Source organism: Lepisosteus platostomus, chromosome 7 (assembly GCF_059453375.1).
Source record: "Lepisosteus platostomus isolate fLepPlt1 chromosome 7, fLepPlt1.hap1, whole genome shotgun sequence".
Classification (NCBI taxonomy): Eukaryota; Metazoa; Chordata; class Actinopteri; order Semionotiformes; family Lepisosteidae; genus Lepisosteus; species Lepisosteus platostomus.
The window spans coordinates 56,433,666-56,452,482 of NC_142617.1; the positions used below are offsets into that span (position 1 = coordinate 56,433,666).

General features: G+C 43.7%; 1 protein-coding gene across 1 annotated transcript in view; it reads left to right on the forward strand.

Annotated features, from left to right (window-relative positions):
• Positions 1–18,817, forward strand: part of chd2 (chromodomain helicase DNA binding protein 2) — a 34,230-nt gene extending 15,413 nt beyond the window's left edge. Inside the window, exons 12-39 of the mRNA XM_088641357.1 lie at positions 314–495; positions 1,080–1,204; positions 1,748–1,964; positions 2,196–2,285; positions 2,512–2,702; positions 3,089–3,277; positions 3,409–3,568; positions 3,694–3,846; positions 4,628–4,699; positions 5,416–5,565; positions 5,719–5,867; positions 6,390–6,486; positions 6,677–6,769; positions 7,207–7,377; positions 8,398–8,567; positions 8,687–8,728; positions 8,946–9,085; positions 9,592–9,730; positions 10,249–10,399; positions 10,743–10,865; positions 12,147–12,269; positions 12,481–12,621; positions 12,806–12,922; positions 13,265–13,443; positions 14,091–14,190; positions 14,363–14,567; positions 15,099–15,348; positions 16,093–18,817. Of these exons, the coding sequence (XP_088497483.1) occupies positions 314–495; positions 1,080–1,204; positions 1,748–1,964; positions 2,196–2,285; positions 2,512–2,702; positions 3,089–3,277; positions 3,409–3,568; positions 3,694–3,846; positions 4,628–4,699; positions 5,416–5,565; positions 5,719–5,867; positions 6,390–6,486; positions 6,677–6,769; positions 7,207–7,377; positions 8,398–8,567; positions 8,687–8,728; positions 8,946–9,085; positions 9,592–9,730; positions 10,249–10,399; positions 10,743–10,865; positions 12,147–12,269; positions 12,481–12,621; positions 12,806–12,922; positions 13,265–13,443; positions 14,091–14,190; positions 14,363–14,567; positions 15,099–15,348; positions 16,093–16,396 (4,223 nt within the window). The 3' untranslated portion in view covers positions 16,397–18,817. The remainder of the gene's footprint in view (positions 1–313; positions 496–1,079; positions 1,205–1,747; positions 1,965–2,195; positions 2,286–2,511; positions 2,703–3,088; positions 3,278–3,408; positions 3,569–3,693; positions 3,847–4,627; positions 4,700–5,415; positions 5,566–5,718; positions 5,868–6,389; positions 6,487–6,676; positions 6,770–7,206; positions 7,378–8,397; positions 8,568–8,686; positions 8,729–8,945; positions 9,086–9,591; positions 9,731–10,248; positions 10,400–10,742; positions 10,866–12,146; positions 12,270–12,480; positions 12,622–12,805; positions 12,923–13,264; positions 13,444–14,090; positions 14,191–14,362; positions 14,568–15,098; positions 15,349–16,092) is intronic.

An 18,817-nucleotide genomic window follows, 5' to 3' on the forward strand; every position in this document is an offset into this window, starting at 1 on the left:
GGTTAAGTTGCCGGGGCACCTGAAGCGAGGGCAGGAGTATAGAATGTAGTCGGCTGTCTATGTCCAGCACATAAAAAATGTATAATATTTCAAGAAAGTCAATCTGTGTGTGTTGTTGCTTTGCATAGTAATTTGAAATACTCTTTCCTAAATGGTCTAAAAGGCTCAAAACAAAGCGGACAGTTACATTTTTTTAGTTCTTAAAAAGGCATAAAACCTTAGGTATTGGAAATACTATTTGTTTACTGACAGCAGCTTTTTGCAGCAAAAAAGTTGCACTTCCTTTTCTGAAAGGAAAATGATTTTTTCACAGCCCACAGCCACAAGACCTCCTCCTCCTCCAATGAGCCAGAGTACCTGTGCAAATGGATGGGGCTTCCTTATGTGGAGTGTAGCTGGGAAGATGGAGCCCTTATTGGAAAAAAGTTCCAGCATTGTATAGACAGCTTTAACAGCAGGAACAGCTGCAAAACTATCCCTTCTAAAGACTGCAAAGTGAGTGAAAGGTCCTGAATATATAGTTTAAGGTTGGTTGCTTTTCAGACTTGTTATATCCAATCCCAGTCACTGAATTACTAGGGTTGGTGTCATGTCCATAATGGCGTGCTGGTATTCCAGTACACTGGCATCCATTTAAGCTTGAATGCTTAATGACCATTTTTTGCCACATTGTCTAACAATTTCCAATCATAATCTGTGTGCTGCTTAAAGATTAACCCAGGGCAGGAGAGAGACAGAGCAAGACTAGGTACAGACCAAATTAAAACTCTAGAGCCACCTGTGTGTTGCAAATAGCAATCCAGTTGCTTTTGTTGGCAAGAGTTCTCTTCCTTGTGTCAGAGGATGCTAACCATCAAGCAAGGAGTTTTGAATTTTTCGATTGGATGGCCCAAGCCAAAGTGGCCTTGTCTTATGTTTTGCTCACCAGATGGAGGAAAAATTATCTGAACTTGCTATATAATATTTTTATCTTCCTTCAACACTACCTTTGCAAAACATCATCCTTATTATGTAACTTCCATGCATAATACCATCCCACTATATGCAGTTAATACAAAGGGCTTACATTTCTAATCCAGGTGTTGAAACAGAGGCCACGGTTTGTTACGTTGAAGAAGCAGCCATCCTACATCGGAGGAGAGAACCTGGAGCTTAGAGATTACCAGTTAGATGGGTTGAACTGGCTGGCTCACTCGTGGTGCAGGTAAAAAAAAAAAACAATAATGCTTAAGTTTGCTTACTATCATGGCTCTTCGGATTGCTTTGTAAACGTGAGAGCATTGTCACAGTCTTTTGCTGATACCCTATAAGCTGTCAGTGGGCCGTTCTGGTGTTAAACAAGCTTTATGAAGTAAGGCTTAATGCTGTACATTCCAGGGCACAGAATAAAGACGGGCAGCTGTGTTTGCTTTTCAGTGCCTTGGGTTATGTTGCTTTAACTCTGTATTCTTTTTGTGAAGCATTGTACATTACACTTGTAATCCCTGCCTTGTGTAAAGAAATCTGATAAATGCACACATGATATATTTTGACTGATTTCCTCATTTTTGTGTTGTTTTGGAGGCTTTGTTTTAAATGTTTTTTTTTCACCATTTTCTTTGATTGCCTAGATTCACGTCTGGGTAAAAGATAGTTGCAAGTATCAGTAATTGTGTAAGGACACAGTCGCATGCCTGAGAGGAACTAAAACATTTAATCTAATCTGAAAGGGCTCGGACCACGATATGATTTTTTCTCTGATTTCCAGGTGCAACAGTGTGATCCTGGCTGATGAGATGGGGCTGGGGAAAACGATTCAGACCATCTCCTTCCTGTCCTACCTGTTCCACCAGCACCAGCTGTATGGTCCCTTCCTGCTGGTGGTGCCTCTGTCCACCCTGACCTCCTGGCAGAGGGAGTTTGACATCTGGGCGCCGGACATGAATGTAGTGGTGTACCTCGGGGACGTCATGAGCAGGAAAACGGTACGACTCTGCCTGGGCTTCTTCTTCCAGTACGCCGGCTGCAGTCTACTGCTGTTTTCGTTTCCGTTTTAGAACACAGCCAATATTTTCTGGCCTCACTGGTGACAGTGTGACTTAGACTTGCTATATCTCAGCCATGCCTAAGAATTTACTGCACCCTTTTGGCAGGCATAAACAGGTAAAAGGTTTCTTTATATATCTCTATATATCTCTTGATTTTTTTCTATTCAGATCCGTGACTATGAATGGATACACCCGCAGACAAAGAGACTGAGGTTCAATGCACTTTTAACCACGTATGAAATTCTACTGAAGGACAAGGTATGTCACAACACCTGGTAGATCGCCACTGAAATCGGCTAAGCGCAGTGCTGCCTGGCACAGTACGTGGTGCTCTTTTCCCACAGCTTTTGGTGAATTCCTGTGTATTTTTACAGCCTGCTATTATATAGAAGGGACAGTGTAAACCATCCCACAAAACAACTTTAAATTTCCATTGAGAGGTTAACTATGTGAAGAAAACAGACCTGGTGGTATTCCTCCGCAGGCTGTGCTGGGTAGCATAAACTGGGCCTTCCTGGGAGTTGATGAAGCCCACAGACTGAAGAATGACGACTCCCTGCTGTACAAAACCTTGATCGACTTCCGGTCCAACCATCGGCTTCTCATCACAGGGACGCCGCTGCAGAACTCGTTAAAGGAGCTCTGGTCACTGCTGCACTTTCTCATGCCTGAAAAGTAAGTCTTCATTAGCTGATGGAGCCTGTTTCTGAGTTTGCAAGTGAGAAACCGGAGCCCAGTTCCTTAAATAAGAAATGAAGAGAAGTCTGGGAAGAGGTGAGGTAAAAGCTTAGGATATAATGTCAACTGAAAGCTGGTGTTTTCAGAAATAAAACATCCTATTGAGGCAAAGTGTTTTTCCTGAAACTCCCTTCAAGGTTACTTTTCTTTGCGTTTCACAAGGATTTAAAGGATTTCAGCTGGAAATGGAAACTCAGTGCTCTGTAAACTTAAACAGGCTTCTGTCCTGAAAGAATGGATCGCTCAGAAACTCGGTTAGGAGATGGGTCGGGATGGCAAGCTCGAGGTTTTCCCCAGCTGATTTTTTCTTATTTTGCTGCCAGGTTTGATTCGTGGGAGGACTTTGAGGATGAGCATGGAAAAGGGAGGGATAATGGCTACCAGAGTCTCCACAAAGTCCTGGAGCCTTTCCTCTTGCGCCGGGTCAAGAAGGACGTGGAGAAGTCCTTACCGGCGAAGGTGGAGCAGATCCTGAGGGTGGAGATGTCAGCCCAGCAGAAGCAGTATTACAAGTATGGCTTGCTCCGGCCGAAGAGTGGTTTTCATGCCTGCCACTGCCCGTAATGCTACGTGGAGTTAATGATCTTTTTACCCCCCCGCCCCCCCGCCCCCCACCCTTCCTGTGTGTCATTGGCTTTGACAGGTGGATCCTGACCAGGAATTACAGGGCTCTCTCCAAAGGCGCGAGGGGCAGCACGTCGGGTTTCCTGAACATCGTCATGGAGCTGAAGAAGTGCTGTAACCACTGCTACCTGATCAAGCAGCAGGAAGACGAATATACATCCCAGCAGGAACGTCTGCAGGTAGGGTTGTCACCTTCTTTTTCTCCCCTTAGTGATTCTATGAGTTTCTAATATCTTGAATAGCCTGTGCCTAAGTTTGGAGCCAGATCGCCCTGACCTCGAGTTTTTTTCTCTCTGCCGCTCAGTGCCTGGTCCGCTGTAGCGGGAAGCTGGTGCTCCTTGACAAGCTCCTGACGAGGCTGCGGGAGAGAGGCAACCGCGTTCTCATCTTCTCCCAGATGGTTCGGATGCTGGACATCTTGGCAGAGTACCTGGCCATCAAGCACTACCCCTTCCAGGTACGAAGAGTTCCTGTCCCCAGGGGGTAGGCGTTGTGAGAGGATGGGGATCAGACACCTTCAGGAAGGGAGGCTTGGGGACAAGATGATCAGTGAATGCACACAAGACTTAAAAGTGGTGTGCTTGTTTTGGGTATTTTAGAAATCAATTTCTTTATTATAACAGTTAGATATGTCTGGAGCTAGGTCATTTAGTATCAAGCTTCAAGTTAGGTGGATAAATGTTTTTTGCAGCGTGTTATGGAAATCATTTCCTTTCAGGACTTTGGTGTTTCTATATATATATAAACTATTTTATTGTCATATAATGTATGTATGTACGTTTCACTTTGTTAGAAGCAGGACATGGATAGTTTCAAAGCAGCAGTAGATTTGTCATGTAATTTCTATTAGATCAATTCTTCAGATGTTCCCTGAAGTACCAAAGCTATCACATGTCAGAGTTGGTTGCTGTACAAGCATGCTTGTTGGAGTTAGAGTGATAGTCTCTGTGGTTATTTTTACTCTGAGGTTATTTTTAATAGGAACTGGCTGGGTACTAGAAGACTGCAGCTTGTTATTTCAGAAAATTGAATAACAGGAGTTAGGAACTTGTTGTTGCAAAAGCTTTGAAAATATTTAGCCAATATAAAAAAAAGCTTTCAGGGGGTATATGTTAAACACAAGTTTAGAGATGTATTGTTTTGTGCATTAGCGGGTGATTTAAAAACAGAAAAGCTGCCACAGGTTCAATGTAAGGAAGCAGAAAAGTGAGTGCAAATCCTGGCTTGTTTTGTTTCAGCGCCTAGATGGGTCGATAAAAGGAGAAATCCGAAAACAAGCACTTGATCACTTTAATGCTGAAGGCTCGGAGGTATGTATGCAGTTTGCTGGGGTAGATCTTTCAGCTGTCTAAGAGGGGTTACAGTGACTTGCATTTTATAACTACTCTGGGCAGACAAGACGTGATTTACTAAATGCAAGAAGAAAAGGCACTGTAAAGTGTAAATATTAAATTTCTTTTCAGGGTGTACATTGCCTTGAATGCTGTAATGCAAGGCGAATGTAAACATGCCATTAGAAATCCTCAGCTAATACAAATTGTGCATTAAATGAAGAGTAGGGTCAACTCAGAACAACGCTTAATATATAGGGTTATGTAAATTCATTTTGACAATCACATATTTCTAATATTTCTAATTAATAACGTAATAAAACATTATCTTAAGAATTAATGTATACATTTGGTTGCATGAGTACAAAATAAATGTAAACATTTTCATTATTGCATAAGGTTTGTGAAGATTCATATGAAACAGATATGAAATATATGAAAGAGAAACCAACATTTTAAGTGCAAGGTATTGCAGATTATAAAGAGTGAATCCATAGGGCAGAGTCTCTTTTATTCAGCGCTCAAGAGCATGCCACGGAATAGTTCATTCACTCAGGAGCTTCTCGGTCGATAGGAAGAATGCAGTGTTAGGGAAAGTGTGCCGTTTGTAATTCAGTTTTGAAAGGTGGATTGAATCAGTGTCTTGGATAATAAACTTGCGGTATGGAATTAGCAGACACCCCCTTCTTCCACAGGACTTCTGCTTCCTGTTGTCCACTCGAGCTGGGGGCCTGGGCATTAACCTGGCCTCTGCTGACACCGTGGTCATCTTTGACTCTGACTGGAACCCCCAGAACGACCTGCAGGCTCAGGCCCGGGCGCACAGGATCGGCCAGAAGAAACAGGTACTGCCTGGCTTCCTTTCCCTTCCACTTTGCCTGGTGATTCCCATTGCACACAGCTGCGTGTGGCTGCTGCAGCCCAGCCTCACCAGGTGCTGTTGCCCCCTGGTCGGTACTGAAGGAGATGCGAATGCTCAGAACTGTATCTATTTCTAGGTAAATATTTATCGGCTGGTAACGAAGGGGACAGTAGAGGAAGACATCATTGAAAGAGCCAAGAAAAAGATGGTTTTAGACCATCTGGTCATCCAAAGAATGGACACTACTGGACGCACGGTGTTGGACAACAACTCGGGAAATTCGAAGTAAGAGAAGGATCCATCTGTATAGTTTATATTCGTTGCTGTCAAAAGCTTGACTCCTACTTTTGTAGATAAATGTTGCTTGGGTGTCTTATTCTGGGGATGAGCGATGAAACAGCAGTCCCACCTCTGTCTCAGCTGCATTCATTGTTTGCCTAATGTGAACTAATGTGTGCAGAGGTGTGAGAGCAGTTCAGACAGCTATAGGAAGCAGCAGGCTAAGAAGCAAGTATGGGGAGAGATCTGGTTGTGTTTTCTAAATTTCTTGGCAGTGGTTAGATCTGGTATCATTAAAGCCAAGGACTGAGGGCATGAAACCAGTTTTAGCAAGGTAAAATCAAGTGGATAGAATAATTAAAAAATAAAATTAGTCTGAGAAAGTGAGCTATGCCAAAGTGAAAGAGATGACACAGGACCGTGGTTGAAAACTGTTATCTTAATGGACTTCCTAAGTATCAGTTGGAACTGTTTTTATGATCTGAAATTCCAGAAAATCTATAGGTTTCTCATGTCTGCATTTTACAGTTCAAATCCATTTAACAAGGAAGAGCTGAATGCCATTTTGAAATTTGGAGCACAGGATCTTTTCAAGGAGCCAGAGGGGGAAGAGTCTGAGCCACAGGTGGGTTTGTCACTATATGCTACTACAACCACCATGCTGAGCCACATATGGAGGCTTACTGAAGGCCACACAAGAAATTTGGGTGCTACGTGCCACTATGGGTTTTAACCGATCAGCTAGTATTGAAATGTGTATTATTATTATTATTATTTGTAAATTTCTGAACAGTTCTTAACAATCTGACTTTCAGGAAATGGACATAGAGGAGATCTTGCGCTTGGCTGAGACCAGAGAGAGTGACCAAGCAGTGAATGCCACAGATGAGCTGCTCTCACAGTTTAAGGTATTAAAGAAAATAAGGTGGATAAGCTTCTGTGCAGTTGATTTTTCCCCCAAAAATCATAACCAGGCACGATTCATGGAAATCGGCTGCGTAGCTGCGTTATACTATACTGTTTGAGAATGTTAATTTTGCATCAGTGTTTTAAGGCTAAGCTAATTTTCTTTCGAATTTCCAATTAAATCTCAACCACAGTATAAAGCTTAATAAAGATTATGGTGTGGCATATTTTAGAGGTATTATGTCACAATTAAATTTTTCTGACACCTGAAGAAGACTCAAGAGCTGAAGCATTGTTTCTTCTTTTTTCTTTTCTGCGTGGATTTAACCTCTGCTTGTTTAATGTAGTTGCTAGATTAAAAATTGCAAAGCTCTGGTTGTTAAAGCTCTGTTTTTCTTTTTTTTTTTAACTTGGCCCTGGTCTGCCATCTTTTCCTCAGGTGGCCAATTTTTCCACAATGGAAGAGACGGCCCCCGAGCTGGAGGAGAAACCCTCCACAGACTGGGACGACATCATCCCCGAGGACCAGAGGCGCAAGATGGAGGAGGAGCAGAAGCAGAAGGAAATAGACATGTACATGCTGCCCAGGAGCCGGAGCTCCACCAAGAAGGTGAGCAGGAAGTGCCAGGTGCTGCTGCTGCTGACTGTGGTCAGTAGGATTCCACACAGATGGCATTGCGAGCCGGGGCTTAAGGCTAGGCCCTTACAGTCCTAATGGCTTGGACAGCCAGAGTTTATGGGAGTTTCTGTGGCCTTAAGTGAAGAGGGAGTCAAACACTAACCCTCAAACCCACCTGGGTTGCTAGTCCATTGCAGGTTAGCCTTCAACTGGTGGATTAAAGCAGTCAGTAGTTTGCTGAAGGACACTACAGAAGTGTTATGGGGTGCTGAACGCATAGTCTTCCAGCAATGCCTCTAGAGCCATAACCACTGCTTAGGTACTGTTGGGAGGGTCTTTGTAAATTTTGTATAAAGTATTTTAAAAGGTGGACATACAGAACTGGTTTGAACTGGAGTGGAAGAATGCTGGACTCAAGGGCTGCTATGTAATTATATACTGTGTTATATTGGAACACGTGTACGAGTAACCAGTTGTGTTAAAAGAAGTTATCTCTGGCAAATGGGGAAGGGGAAGATGAGCGTGATCCTGGATCCTGCTGCCAGTCTGATCAGCAGAGATAACAGAAAATTATTTAAGGACTGTTTAATCGCTTTGAGAAAAATGCCCCGAGCGTCTCTGTGTGTTTCTCTCCCATGCACGTGAAATAAATAGTTCTTTTAACTTCTGAGACAGACTCCTGACTGTCTTTTAAAGGGAAGCGGAAACATTTCTCCAACAGTACCTACCCAACTCCTGCCAGTAGTAGTATTAAAAGGAAGCATACACAATAATTCTCTAAATTACAAGTATGTTAATGAAGACGGGCTGTGACAGTTACCTCTAATTTTTTTTAAAGTTTCATGTGACACATAGGACAAGTATGGGTCTCGTCTTCTCAGACTGTTGTTTATCATCACATGACGGTGAGGCTCTTAGTGTGCTTGATTACTTCACCCTGTGCCTGGGAAGGAGTTTAAAAGTCGTACATTTATCGTCATTAAACTTGCCCACTGCTGTGATTTGTTTTAGGCTCAAGCGAACGACAGCGATTCTGACATCGGTACCAAGCTGAAACAAAGGTCTTCTGGATCAGAGAGCGAAACGGACGACAGCGACGATGACAAACGGCCGAAGAGGAGGGGCAGACCCCGCGCCCGGAAGAACAACGTGGAGGGGTTCACGGACACCGAGATCCGCAGGTGCGGGCCGCGCGCATCGCTTCTTTCGCAACGCTCGCTGAACGACAGCAGGGCGGAGTAAAAATCGAGATAGAAGTAAATGAAGAAGGAGTGTTTTACTTTTGCTTTTTCTTTGTCAGGTTCATCAAGGCTTACAAGAAATTCGGCGCTCCTCTTGAAAGGCGAGTATGGGAAATGCACAAAGCTATTTTTTTCTGGGTAATTTAACAGCTAGAATGTCATTACGTCTGGCTTTGCTTTGACATTTAGAGTAGTAGGCCCACTTCAGCATGGAATTCTGTTTTAATTAACATGTACATTTAAATCCTAATGGGAAATACAATTTTGCCATTATTACATTTTAGCCTTTGTGTCTAATTCAAGTGACTCTCTTTCTAGACTGGAGGCCATTGCTCGTGATGCTGAGTTGGTGGACAAGTCTATTGCTGACCTGAAGCGTTTGGGGGAGCTTATTCATAACAGCTGTGCAGCAGCTGTACAGGAGCACGAAGAGCAGCTGAAGGAAAACCCTAGCGAGGGTAAGAGCCAGTCTGACTAACGAACCCTTGTCATCAAATCACATCTCGCTTTCCAGGGTTAAAGCAATCTGAAGCCTTCCGTGTTCTGCGTTGGCCAGTGTTGTCACACCTTCTATCAAGGTGCTTCACTTAAGGAGGCAGCACATCCTCTCAGGTAGGCCAGGACTACTCACCTGTAGAGAGCAGTGTGGAGTAATGGTCAGGATTCTGGACTCATAACTGATTTTGGGTTCAAATCCCAGGGGTAACACTGCTGCTGTACTTTTGAGCCAATTAAAGATTAGTTACTAGGTAATTAGCTTTGGAATATACAGTACCGAAGAATATTTTGATCATTTAGCAGGCTTTCCTGACTGAAGATATTTTTTTAAATGTACATAACTATCATTCTAGTTTTTTAAATGTCTTTCTTTGGAACAGATTAACGTCTAAAGATTTTTCATCCTCTTTTGACTTCACATTATATTTTAACTGCGGTATAAGCATGTATTTCCATCTTTCCGTAGCTAAAGGCCCAGGGAAGCGGAGGGGTATTACCATTAAAATTTCAGGAGTCCAGGTCAATGCCAAATCCATCATTCAGCATGAGGAGGAGTTTGAGCCATTGCACAAAGCCATACCTGCTGAACCTGAGGAAAGGAAAAAGTAAGACATTCATCTTTCATTTAAGATTAATTCCTTTGTGATCTTTCTGAAGAATCTCTGACGACCTTTTGGTGACCCATAATTTACAGAAAATGTGTTCATCTTGGTGGTAGGTTTTTTAAACTTCATGGCATTCGAGAAAGATTATTGCAGTCTTTAATCTTTGCTTTCCCACATCTTTTACCACTGGTAACTGAATAGAAGTGAATAGAAAATAGGTTTTGGGAGTGTACCTGCAGGATATGAGGCTAGGGTACACAAGGACACAAGAAGAAAACCTTTGACCTATCTTGTTTGTTTGGTTACTAGTGGCATAATGTTCCAGGACTTCCATCAACCTGTTTCTTAAAGAATCTCAGAGGGTCAGCCAGAGCACCAACCACAGTCTCCTGCTTTCTGTCCATGATTTTCCTCATGTCTCCTGTATTTGCAAGGATTTTGCATTGCTGCCGGTCTTGATCTGGTTCAATTCAGTGCGTTTGGGGATTTTGATAGCACGGGGATTGTTCCTGCTCTAGGTTTCAGCTGACGTGTCGTGTCAAGGCGTCCCACTTTGATGTGGAGTGGGGTGTGGAGGAGGACACTCAGCTTTTACTGGGCATTTATGAGCACGGTTACAGCAACTGGGATCTCATCAAGACCGACCCAGATCTCAAGCTGTCCAGTAAGGTATGTGAGGCTTTTCATTACAAAATAAATTATTTTTTATGCCATTTCCTATTGGCTAACAAGTAATGGAAGATAATTAAGGGAGTCAGAGGACTCTGTTACGATAGTTAATCAAGAATTGTGCCAAGGATATCTACTTGATTTTCTTTAATGTCCAGGAGATGTATTGTACATGGATTTATTTTTTTTAACATACATTAAGTGTATTACACCTACGTGCTGTCATATTTTTAAGTTCTAGAAAACAGTTTGAATTTCAGATAGAGTATAGCAATCAGAATTTCTTTCTGAACTACACTGGCGGCCTTACATTTTTCAATGATGTTTCTTTTTCAATGTTTAGATTCTTCCAGATGATCCTGAAAAGAAGCCACAAGGAAAGCAGCTGCAGTCAAGGGCCGATTACCTCCTCAAGCTGCTGAAGAAGGAGCTGGAGAACAAGGATGCTTCCAAAGCAGGGGAGGAGGTGAGGAATGACTGCTCTGACCTCATTTGGTCTTGGCGAGCGGGGCCGCCCCAGTTCCCTTCCCTGGGAGGCCCCGCGATTCTGACTTCACAGGTTCGGGCCTCGGGTGTCACGAGTTCGAGCCTGGGCCCTGGCACTAGCTGTGGGTTTCTCAAGTGGCAGTGCGCAGCTGGCTCACTGCGGCCGAGAGTAGGGTAGGGACAGCTCTCGTTGTCACGGGGGGGCCCTGTGGCCCCCTGGGCGCTGGCGGAGAGGGCGCAGCGAGCGGCTCGAACATGGTGGGTCAGAGGAGTCCGTCTGCACTTTTCCATTCTTCCCCTTGTGAGGGTGCTGGGTTCAAGTGAAAAACACACGTCAGGAGGCTATAGCATAATAATAATAATAATAAAGGGTAATTTCCATTAATAAACTTGACATTTAAACTTCCTTCAGGTATACAGTGTGTGAAACAATTTAAAGACTTGTTTAAAATTGTTAGTAAAAGAAGTAGCATTATTTCTGGTATCAATTCCTGCTGAAGAGTAAAAAAAATCCCTAATATCTTGGAAGGACCTACAGCTGGAACATTCTCATTTTTTTTTTGCTTTTCAGCACGAAATTGCCTTCTGCTGTGCTTTGCACCTTGCAGGCTCTAACTTCTTCCACCTTATTTGGAATAATCCTTTTTTTGTCTCATAAACAGAACCAGATGAAAAAAATAGAAAAGGTTATATTTGGAAAGGGTCAAGCTGTCAGCCCAGCAGAAATGACGTAGGTGTTCATGAATACCAGGGGTGTTCAGTACTGGTCCTGGAGGGCCGCTGTGTCTCCACGCTGCCATTCCAGCTCCAAAAGTTACCGATTTAACCGCTTAACTGCAGTTTAACAGCTTTTCCAAATTATTAAAGTGTTAGTGTTTTCAAGAGACCAATAAAACCTGCTAGGCTATAGTGTTGCTGGGAGTTAGGTCATGTAAACGATGGGTAGAATTATTAGTGCTGCGTGAACTGGTTTGTTACAGCGCTCCTGATACTAGATTTTCTGTGTTAATCTCAATAGCAGGCCTGACTAGCTGCCCTCATGGTAAAAGACTCAATTATCGGTTTCTGCCTCAGATGTAACGACCCTGACTGAATGCATCTCACAAGATAAAGTCTTACGGAGTTTTGTATATATTTTATATTTTTTAGACCAATACAAATTTCATAAACAGGAACTTCTGTATGTACTAAGACTAATGGAAAGTTTTTTTTTCCCCCTCTAGACTGTCACTAACAGCCGCTAACATGCTTTTCCCACCAGGCCAAAGTAAAGAAGAGGAAGCCAAGGGTGAAGAAGGAGAACAAGGCCCCCAAAGATGAGCATGGAAATGAAATCTCCTCACCTCGGCTCTCTGACAACCCGTCTGAGGAGGGGGAGGTCAAGGTGCGTCAGAGCAGACAGCAGTGGAGTTACAGCTCAGCGTGGCTCATGGGGACAGTGATAACTTTGGGGACGCAAAGTTAGAAGGAAGTCTAGAGCTGTACAGCAGAGATGAATAAACAGTGTTACGCTCTCCTCTGGCCTCTCAGTGGGTCGTGTTTCAGGACCTGACCTGTACTGTGTGCGTGTAGTGATGTTGTTTTCATTCTGCTAGGATGATGGCACTGAAAAGACCGCTTCAAAGAAGAAGCAGAAGAAGAAAGATAATAAAGAAAACAAAGAAAAACAGGGAACTCCCAAAAAAGAAAAGGATGGGGACAAAGACAAAAAACGCTCAAAGCCGAAAAAAGAAAAGGTAGTTTTTTGGTGATTTTTTTCTTGTATGCTGTCAATAGGCACATATCAAACGCAGGTGCATCATCATACTTAATGAAGAATATATTTACAAAGTGGTAGTTGTACCTCCTGCTGCCAGCCTTCAGTTATCGTTCAGCCAGCAGTGAATTGTTCTGTGACCTCCCCCCATTTCCTCCATTCAGACCAAGTCAGGAGTGAAAGGGAAGAAGTCTCAGGGGCCTGTGCACATCACTGCGGGCAACGAGCCTGTGCCCATTGGGGATGAGGATGACGAGCTGGACCAGGAGACCTTCAGCATTGTGAGTACCTCTCCTCTCGGCCAGCATGGTCTCAGTGCTTGGGTGGAGGTTCACAAGACAGCAACCCGTATGGCTAATGCAGAGGACGTCCTGGACAGTTCTACTGCACTAAGGCTGTTTCTTACTACCGCAGGGAGAAATGGAGCAGTTTGATCAAATGAGTTAAGAGGCACGCTTACAGCAAACAGGCTTAAGATGATGATGAGAGAAACATGAGCAGCCTTGCCCTTTGCAGCTGAATTGTTCTTACCATAGGTTAGCTTCTAGTTCCCTGCTCGTTTCGGGGTGACTCGGAGTGCAAACCATTTAGGACGCTCTGTGCCTCTGCCTGCCTCTTCGCAGTGTAAGGAGCGAATGCGGCCGGTGAAGAAGGCCCTGAAACAGCTGGACAAGCCTGACGAGGGCCTGTCTGTTCAGGAGCAGCTTCAGCACACACGCACCTGCCTGCTGAAGATCGGAGACCGCATCACAGAATGCCTTAAAGCTTACACCGACCCAGAGCACGTGAAGACGTGGAGGAGGTGAGGCTTAATCCAGCTGCTATTACAAGCAAAAGGGGTATTTTGAGGATGGAGAACCATGATACACCATAGAGCCTTGCGTTAGATGGAAAGTGTCCTATTACGGTTTGTAAATTTGTTAGTGAATACTTTTATTGTGCTCCAATACTGTGACTCAAACAGAATGATTAAAGAGCAGTAATGATCCAAATGTAGTGCCATAAACACGTCCTGTACTTCAGTAGTTTGGAACTGTGTTTGGCTACCCCTGTTTTATAATGCTGAGGTAATGATGGCTGGTTTTGCTTAGGCATTGGAGTCATATTTTATTTTCCACAGTCCCATGAGTCACAGCACATCGGATTTCATTGTGTAACTTTGAATGATCCGCAGTTTTCCCATCCACTGTGGATCTGTTGCTATTCTGTGCAAATCTTTACTGTCACTTCTTTCTCTACTTTGCAGTCTTAACAACCCATTCTAGTGTATTATTGCATTGAGTGGATTTTCTTCCACAGTGAGGTCTTTGGTCTAGTTTCTGCTTGCAGATGCAAACTTTTGAGCTTGTCTGAATCAGTGAGGAGGACTCAGTAGGTCTCTGCATCGCAGGACATTGTAGGCTCAGTTTTACAGTCTTCACTAATGGGTCTCCTCGATGTGGATTGCAGGAACCTGTGGATTTTTGTGTCTAAGTTCACTGAGTTTGATGCCAGGAAGCTTCACAAGCTCTACAAGATGGCGCAGAAGAAACGATCGCAGGAGGAAGAGGTGAGACAAGATGCAGCCAAATTTGCTAGTCTCTTCTTTTTTTTGGGTTTCCATCTGTTTCTTACGTGCACATCTATGCCATGAAGTATAGTTAAAACCGATGAGAGGGGAGAAAAGCCACCTGGTCTGACTCTCCTGCCTCTGTTCCTTTCCCGCTCTCTGCTTGCATCAGAAGGAGCAGAAGAAAAAGGAAGACTCCTCGAGCAGTAAAAAGCCCTTCAGGCCGGAGCCCTCTAGCTCCAGCCGGGACTCCATGGGCTCCCAGCCCTCCCAGAAGCAGCACCTGGCTCTGTCCCACCCGTCTCTGCAGCCCCCCCTTCACGGGCACCACCGGGACCCCTACAACCCGCCCAGCAAGAGGCACTTCGGAAGCGCAGGTGATTCGCCCGTTCTCACAGGGCAGCTGCAACCTCTGAATTTGAGAGAGGATTGTAGTTTGTTTTTAATCTCAAGCCTGTGGTATGCTTCATTCCAAGAATGATCACCTTTTATGTGAATCCTTCACCAGCTCTCCTTTGTTGAACAGTGGTGATTCTGAATTGTTTACTGGTCCTCGAATTGCAGAGTTACAGGGGCAGCGTAGCAAAGTGGGTAAATCTCTGATCTGGAAACTAGTGGGTTTTAGGTTCTAAATACTCTGCCCCACCTGGTGTCTGATCGCAGACCAGCATCGCTGAGTCACTATGACAGACCAGCATCCTGTCCGGCAAGGGGGGTCCGGCTCTCAGGGTCAGCTCTGGCCCCGTGAGCTGATGTAGCCGGGACATCGCCTGCCTCATCTGGAGAAGAGTAACGCACTCTGTTATCCAGAATGGTTGCATGTGACTAGAAATGGCAGGAGCAGGGATTCTCCTCTGGTTCCAAAGCAGCTTGAACGCTGGCAGTCAGATCTTGGTTTTGTTCAACAGACCGGGGAGACTGGCAGCGAGATCGGAAGTACAGCTACCCGGGAAACAGCAACCCATCATGGTCGGGCGACCGGCATCACCCCTACGACCAGCATCGCTACAAGGATCACCACTATGGGGACCGGCGCCCTCACGGGGACCCCTACAGGAGCTCCGGCAGCTACCGCATGGGGGGCTCCCCTCGCAAGCGGCCGTACGAGCAGTATGGCAACGACCGCGACCACAGGGGGCACAGGGACTATTACGACAGGTGAGCGAGCGGTGGAGCAGCCATTTCTAAAAGGCTCCAAAATGGTTTATTTTTTCCTGTATAATGATAGGAGCTGATCATCAGTAGTCCTTGGTTGCTGCTGTCATTCTGCGATGTGTCCTGAGCTCTGCGGAGCACGAGCAGACCAGCCTGCCTGGGCTCAACAAGCCTGTTGCTTTTGTCAAGTATTTGTGAGGGATATTTAAATCTGTGGTCCTCCTGTCTTGGGAGTGAAGACCAATCTCACTTAAAAACAGCTGAGCAGAAGGCTTTCCATATTGACATAGTCATGCACGTCTGTACAAAAAACGACACCTTTTTGTACACGGAAATGTCAAAAACGGTAAGGTTAGGCAGCTGGGTCTGTTCTGTGTTTGGTGATTTATTCTGCATTTTTCTTGTCTATGTCGTTGTTAAAGCTTTTCATGGTAATGTGTATTACTGAAATGCTCAGGTGCAGAAATTTGTGAAGGACGGCTGTAACTTTTCCAAACTTGTAATCGGTCTTTGTTCTGGTGATTATTTGGGATCTTGGGGGTTCTACCGAGTTGCTTGTGAACTCTCGCAAGGGCAGGTCAGACAGATGGAAAAAGAGTACATTTTGCCCGGTTGTTGCCGCCTTGAAATTCGGAGTCTGAATCTCTCTGGAACTGGCTGATTCCATGTCATGGTAGTGGCTCTGCCAGTGCAAAAGTAGATTTGCTTGGAAAAGGGAGCTGTAACTGCAGGGCTGTTTTGTTGCAGGCATCCTGACCCAAAGCGAAGGCGCTCGGATGAATTTCGGCCCCAGAACTACCACCAGGCCGGTGGCCACCCGCAGGACTTCAGAAGGATGCCTGACCACAGGGCTCAGGGCAATCACGGTGCCGGGGTGCCCGACCACTACCGCCCCTTCCACCCTGACAAACCTCCTCACATCACCTCCGCCCTGCTGGACCCCCGCTCCCCTCCGTCCCAGAAATCTCCACACGACTCGCGCTCGCCGCCCGAAAGGACCGGAGACCAGAAAAACACCCCTGATTTCAGCTGGAATGCCAGAAAGACATAAAGAGGGCTGCGGGATTGACTAAACTTAAGGAACTGAAACAGCATAATGGAGGGAAAGATACATGCTGCTAAGTTGAATGCCAGTCACGGTTTGACTTTCAAATCAGACTTTCCTTTGCTGTGGAGCGGTCAGCTTCCTTTGCTGACCTGAGAGACAGACATAACCATTGTTCTTTACCAGCAAACACCCCCCCTTAAGTTTTCAACGCTTTCAGATAACAGTAACTGGGTACATGACGGGCACAGACGAAGCTTAAGAGGGGGATGTTTAAACAGCCTGTGCCTGGGTTCAGTCACTGGCTTGTGCTGCTTACTGCGCAGCAGATCAAAAACTCTTACCATGGTCAGGAACATCTTAAAGACGCAAGCTCTGTGTATTTGCTAAGACCAAGAAGGATGGCAAAGTGTGGTTAGGCCCATGGACTGTTCGGAAGATGGTGGATTTGCCTTTATTCGTGGGCTGGGTGCAGAATATGAAAGTGCCTCAAGCTCTTGGCTCTCGACTTTTAGATGGCGTTAGGTTGGACGTCACTGCTGTCTTTCTTATACAGTTAACAGGTTTCCTAGAGCTGTTTTCTTGTGTTTCTTTTCCATACATGTTATGTAAATGATCAGGCTTGGAGGCACCAAATTGTTTGTCCAGCCTTCCAGTATAGGTGTTTGTAATGTTGAGGTCAGCTGAATGGGGAAGGAAGAGATTGGGAACTCGTTACAGTTTGATTTAAGGATGTGTTGAAGAAGTACGTATACAGAATGTATAAGTATGTGTTTTGCTAAAGGCAGATGCAGTGTTTTTCATTTCATACATACTGTTTACGATATGCACCTTATTTATAGACTAGTGAGGAAAAATATTGATCGACAAAAGTTGTAATATGCACTGCCTCTGTCCTTTATTTCAAGAAAAAAAAAATTCATTTTCTTTTTATTTAATTATCTGAGTTACTTTCCATCCTCTGGAAAGTGACTTTTTCCTATGGCTGACCTCAGAACTCTTACGCATTTTCTGCACTTTCTTGTTATTAAGCTACTATTTCTTAATTCTGATCAATTTAGAAATTCAATGTTGTAAGCCCAAGCTTGTTAATGAACGTTAAGTTTAACAAGCATATACTAACTAACCAGTATTTGTGGTTAACGCAGACCAGTTACCAGAAAGTAATAGACACTATAAATCTGAAGAGAACTTGTTTCAAGACCAGTTACAATATTTTTTTAAAAAAAGATCTCGCACTATAATGTTTGGTGTATATATTATATATACACTCACAAGAACGCATTTATTATAAAATAACAGACAATGCTCTTCTGCATTCTACTGATAAGCTGTTTTTATACCCAGTAAATTTCTCAGGTATGTAAAAGATGAGCCATTATGATATCTTTGCATACCGTGGTCAAAAGAACCAAGGTACTTTGTTCAGTTCCTCTCACACGAGTGAGCACAGTGTTTGTTACATTGGTATGTAACATGGTTGTAATTTAACTATTGCAGGTATTTCTGTAAAGTATCAACTCACAAAGCATTAGAATTTAAAATCATCCTCAAGGTGAGGGATATTTTGAGATTTACAGAACTTAATCGTAATGCTATTAAAAAAAAAACATTTGATCTTCCAAGAAAACGTAACAAGATTGCCATTTTGTTTGTGCTGGCTGCATTTTTCAGTATTGAAAATCAAACAACCTGGTCAAAGCTTGGATGAAGCACAGATAGGAAAAGTTGTTCTGAAGTTGAGGTGAAAGGAATAGGCAATTGCTAACCTTAAGTAAATTGAAGTGCCATATTACATACAGCCCTGACCAGGTTATGTGTTGCGTGTTTGAAGTTGTAGTGTGCTTTTCCAGCTGTGCCTTATATCCTGTGGTATATTGTCTTTAGTGTGTTCTAATCATATAGTCACAATACAGAAATGATACAATATGTATAGTCGTGGTAACATTTTCATTCATATGGAAACATTTTCGACAACGGCTATGTGACAAACTTCAAAGGATTAAGCAAAACCTTGTAGATACCACCTTGTTTCTGCAGTTTTCCAAAGATTTAGGAATGGAGAGTCTTGAACATGAATTCTACAGGATAGCTCTTCCCAGACCTGGTAAAAACTCTTGCATTTGCACAGAAGAATCAGCATACTACATCTTCTCGGCAGAAGATCATGGGAAAATCCTATTGTAGGAAATGAAAACAAGTCTTTGCCAATAGATCCTTCTTTCTTATTTTTTTCTTTTCCAGAATTACACAGATGTGTATTATTCTTTAAAATATCTTTGAAGAAGATAAAATAATTTATATTTGTGAAAAGGCCACTGTTCAAGTGAGTTTTGCTGTAAATATGTTGTTTATAGTCCTATATGTATTAAATTTTCCTACATTGTAAATCATTGTCCTTTGATTTATTAAAAAGAGTTCTTGGGA